The sequence below is a fragment of the Anolis sagrei genome, chromosome 9, assembly GCF_037176765.1.
Source record: "Anolis sagrei isolate rAnoSag1 chromosome 9, rAnoSag1.mat, whole genome shotgun sequence".
NCBI classification, from domain to species: Eukaryota; Metazoa; Chordata; class Lepidosauria; order Squamata; family Dactyloidae; genus Anolis; species Anolis sagrei.
In genome coordinates, this window is record NC_090029.1 from 27899811 (window position 1) to 27905122 (window position 5312).

The window sequence follows — 5312 nt, forward strand, 5'->3', positions numbered from 1 at the left end:
ACTTTAATTTTTTATTCCACATTTTTTCCCAATCCGTCATCGCTATTGGTTTTTTAAAATTCTCCGCCCATTTTATCATACAGCTTTTTATAAGTTCCGATTCCGTAGACCAGTCTAGCAACTTATCATATAATTTTGTGATACACTTTGTCTCCGTTGTTAGCATTTTATCCCAAAATTCTTCCTTGAGTTGAAAGCCCATCTTTTTATCTTGATTATATTGTTCTTTTATTTGTAAGTAATTCAGCCACATTATCCTTGGATAGCTCTGTTTTATATCTTCATACGTTTTTAGTTCCGTCGAGCCTTGTCTTAAAAGTTCCTTATAAGTGGGCCAATTTGTCCAGCCCAGCAGTCTTCTCTGCTTTGCTTCCACAGGGGATATCCAAAGCGGGATTTTTGAATAGAAGTAATTTTTGTATCGTTCCCAGATTCTGAGTAGTGAGGATCGGATAAAGTGGTTACCAAAATTTCTTTCCTTTTTCTCTTTTCCATACCATACATAGGCATGCCAGCCAACCCGAAGATCATGGCCTTCTAATGTAAGAAGTTTCTCATTCTTCAGTTTCATCCAGTCTTTGATCCAAATCAAGGCACATGCTTCGTGGTATAGCTTAAAATTAGGCAACCCAAAACCTCCTCTCTTTTTCTTATCTGTCAGCACTTGATACTTTATTCTTGCCTTTTTCCCTTTCCATATAAATTTCAAAAGATCTGTTGTCCATTCCTTAAATTTCGTAATATTCCTTATTATTGGGATATTTTGAAATAAGTAGAGCAGTTTTGGTAAAACCGACATCTTTATTAACGCAATTCTTCCCAGCAGTGAAAGGTTTAGATATTTCCACTTTTCCAGATCTTTTTTAATTTCACCCCATAGTTTTCCATAATTGTTGGAGAGGAGCTGGGCATTCTTGGCTGTAAGCCATATGCCTAAATATTTAATCTTGTTTACAGTTCGTAAACCTGAGATGCGCATTAGTTCCTCTTGTTTGTCCTTTGCCATGTTCTTTGTTAAGATGACTGTTTTGTTTTTGTTTAATTTGAATCCGGCTAACTTACCGAACTCCTCAATTGTTTCTAACCAGTTTTTGAGATTCTCCCGTGGGTTTTCTATTATACCGATTAAGTCATCTGCATAAGCTCTAGCTTTAAATTCTTGTTTCCCAATTTTTACCCCCTTGATCAATTCATCTTCTTTTATCTTTTTCATCAAAATTTCTAATGACATTATAAAGATCAGGGGGGATATAGGGCAACCTTGTCTTGAGCCTTTCCCAATTTTGAGTTCCGCCGATGTTTGTCCATTTACTAGTATTCTGGCGCTTTGATTCTTATAAATTTCTTCAATCGCTGTTGTAAATTGGTAACCCATGTCCATTTCCTTCATTAAAATTTTAAAAAAAGTCCCAATTCAAATTGTCAAATGCCTTCTCCGCGTCGACCGCAAGGAAAGCAACTTCTTTTTGGGGGTTTGCTTCGAAGTATTCAATCATGTCTATCACTATTCTCATATTGTCTTTTATATTTCTTTTTGGTAAGAATCCCACCTGTTCTTCCCCAATCCAATTACTCAAAAAAGTTTTCAGTCTTTGCGCCAGAATATTTGTAAAAATTTTGTAGTCCACGTTTAAAAGCGAAATTGGTCTATAATTCCGCACATCAGATTGATCTGAAGACTCTTTGGGTATAACAATTATTTCCGCCAGATTCCATGATTCAGGAACTCCCTGATTCCAGAGAATTCCATTCATTACTTTCTTTAGCATTGGCATAAGCTCTTTCTTAAATACTTTATAATACCCGGCGGTGAAGCCATCCGGGCCTGGTGCTTTCCTCGAATCCATTTTTGTTATCGCTGCCTCTATCTCCTCCTCTGTGATTTCTTTATTTAATTCTTCCCTTTGGGTGTCTGTTATTTTTGGTATATTAAACTTACTTAAATATTCCACTATGTTAGATGCTGGAATATCTTCTTTCGCATAAAGCTTTTCATAATACTCTTTGAATTGTTGTAATATCCCTTCATCCGTTGTAACCTCCTCATTTCCTTTCTTTATCTTTACTATTCTTTGCGCTTGTCTCTTTTTCCGAACTTGTCTAGCTAACCATTTTCCGGGCTTGTTTGCGTTTTCAAAATGATATTGATTTAAAAATTTTAAATCTTTGGCTTGATCCTCTAATTCAATGTTGAATCTTTTCTGATGTAATATTTCAATTTCTTTGATTATATTTATGTTTCCTGGCTTAGTTTTTAGTTCCTTTTCCTTTATAGTGATTTTGCTTATAACATCTTTTAATTCTTTTTGTTTGTTCCTGTTGTTTCTGGCGCTGTGCTGTATAAAATGGCCTCTTAGGACCGCCTTACCGGCGTCCCATATCACATTTTGATGTATTCCTGGGGTATTGTTTATCTCTATGTATTGGTTGATCACCTTTCTATATCTTATTATGTCTTCTTCTTTTTTAATTAAATTTTCATTTAATCTCCATCGTCCTTTTACTTTTTTTTGATTCATTTCTATCTCTATAGGGGCATGGTCTGAGATGTCTCTCGGCATTATATTTATGTCCCCAATCTTTGTAATAATGTTATTGGATGCCCAGCACATATCAATTCTTGACCATGTATGATGTCTGTGGGAGTAAAAAGTATAGTCCTTTTTCTTAGGGTTTTTATATCTCCACACATCTTTAAGATCATACTCCTCTTTGAGATCGAAAAATATTTTAGGTAATGTGGATGTTGAAGATTTTATACCTTTTTTCCCTGTTTTTGATTTATCCAGTTGACTATCAAGTACCCCATTAAAATCACCCAAAATTAACAGATCATCAAATTCCATTTCATCCAGTTTTTCTTTTAAGTTTTCCACAAATTTCATTTTGGGACCATTTGGTGTGTATATGTTACAAATTAGTATTCTCTGTTTTCCGGAAAAAAATTTAACAGCTACAATTCTTCCTTCCGTGTCTTTGAAGGCCAGTTCCGATTGTAAGTCTTCTTTAATGTACAGTGCAACTCCTCTTTTTTTCTTTTCAAAAGAGGAGTAGTACAATTTGCCCAATTTTTTATTTGCTAAGTGTGCGATATGTCTATGCATGATGTGGGTTTCCTGTAGCGCCATTATGTCATACTTCCCCTTCTTTAAATTGTTAAACAAACTCTTCCTTTTATTGGGGGAATTAAGACCATTAACGTTCAAAGAATAAATCTTTATTTGTCTGTCAGTTAACATTGTTAAGATTGTCTGATTTCAAGCCTGTGTCGTCTTTTCCTTCATCGGAGTTAGAGGACTCTTCATCATCATTATCAGTTACCAATGTGTCGTAGTCCGGTGAATTAAACCTTGCCCTTTTACTCTTTTTCCCCTTTCTCGGAGTTAATGGTGCATTGTTGCTTGAGGTTGCTCCGGCGCTAAATTTCCGTTCTTGTCTCGGGGGTTTGCTTTCCAATTTCTCTACATCTTGATCTTTTATTAGTTTCTCGTAAAAATCTTTTGCCTTGTCTATTGACGTCAGCCAATGCTTCTGCTCCTTGTACGTTGTCATAATTCCTTCCGTCCGCTCCCATCTGAATCTGATATTCCTTTTCTTCAACTCTTGGGTAAGGAAAAAGTACTGTCTTCGTTTTGTCAAAATGGTCTGGGGGAATTCTTTTAACACCACCACTTTTTCCCCTTTATATTGTAGTGGGATCTTGCTGTTGGCCTGCAACACCTCATCTCTAGTTCTTTTCCTTACAAAACTCACCAGAACGTCTCTGGGTGTTTTATTCTTTCTTGAGTAATTCGTCGCAAAACGGTAAATTTGGTCCACCTCTTTATCCATAATTTCTAATGTACTTTTTAGCGATGTCGCCAATATTTCCAGAGTAATTCCTCTTATATCTTCATTTGGGCTTTCTTGTATGTTCCTCAGTCTAAGTTGAGTCTCCAATTCTTTCATTTCCAAGAATTCTTGATTTCTTTCTAATTTTTGTCTTTGTGCATCCCAGGAGGCCACTTTCTCCTGGATAGTCTTCTGGAATTTTTCCTTTTCCTTTGTTTTCACCTTTATTTCTTTTAGTTCTTCTTTGAGTGTAATCAAATCTTTGTCCACCCTGCCAATTTCTTCTTTGAATTCCTTTTTTAATTCATTCTTTAATTCCGTTTTTAGCTCCTCAAATTTATTCTGCATCTCTTTATAATGAGTTTCTTGCTTTGCCTTTAAGTCCTTAATCCCAGTTTCGAATGAGGTTTGCAGGTTAGTTTGTGCTAAGGCTAAATTTTGAATTTCCTTTACTACATCCCTCAAGCTTGGTTCTTGTGATCCTTGAGAGTTTCTTCTCTGCAGCAGAGATTGATCTATTTTTAGTTCTTGTTTTATCTTTGAGGCTGGATCTTGTTTGGTTTTTGGAGTTGTCATAATTCTTCGTTTCTCTTACTTAATTAGGTGAATTTAATAAATTTATCACAATTAATTACTTGCTTATAACTGATTTACGTGATAATTAATTTTTCCGTAATTTAACTGATGAAATATGGGGGTAGAAATGATGTTGCTAATTCATTGATTAATTAAAGTGTCCTTGATTGAATTTTGAATTCATTCGATGTGTAGACTTAAAGCTTGAAGCTGCTCTTAATCCTCCTTCCTGGTTCTGCTCGTTGGGTTGTCCTGTCCCACGTTGTCCTTTCCCACGTTGTCTAATCAATTTATCCCTGGCACACTCTGTTGTTTCTCTCCGTCTTCTGTCTCTTCTGTCACTTCTGTCTCCGTAGTCTCCGTCTGTCTGTCTGGTCCCTCGGCGCTCCACCTCCGGGTCGCCCACGGTCTTTGAAAATGTCTAATTGTATTCCCAGATTCACTGTCTTCCTCTTTCTTCACTCCTTGCCCTACCCCCTCCTTCTTACCTTAATTTAGATTTAATTTTCAGCTTATTGTCCCGTCTTTTCTTCTTCTTCCGCCCTTCTTCAAGATGGCGGGGATTCCGTTTCCGCCCTTCCCCTTGCCTCACTTCCGCTCTCTTTGCCCTTGAGTCCTGACTTCCGTCCTGGCTATACTTCCTCCGTTCTCCTTATTCCGCCGGCTCCTCCTTCTTGTCGTCACTTCTTCTTCCGCTCTAGTCCTTCTTTATTTACAAGGAGCCCCGCGGTAGACAAAACAACATGGCGCCAAGGTCGGTATAGTTGTTTATCTTTCCTTCTAATGCCGAGCCCAGAAGAGGCTTCTTCAGGGGAGGGGGGGGGTTCTTCTTAAAAGAAGGAGGGGGTATTTTCCAATTAAATAATGGTGCAGGTTATTAATCAAATTATTGTGACTTTTTGCGT

The 5312-nt window shown here is 37.0% G+C and overlaps 1 protein-coding gene across 1 annotated transcript; it reads right to left on the reverse strand.

Annotated features, from left to right (window-relative positions):
- Positions 1-3228: 3228 nt before the first annotated feature.
- On the reverse strand, positions 3229-4179 carry LOC137097624 (uncharacterized protein PF3D7_1120000-like). Its single transcript, XM_067471476.1, has one exon. The coding sequence runs from the start codon at positions 4177-4179 to the stop codon at positions 3229-3231; it is 951 nt and encodes a 316-aa protein (XP_067327577.1).
- Between the last annotated feature and the right edge of the window lie 1133 nt (positions 4180-5312).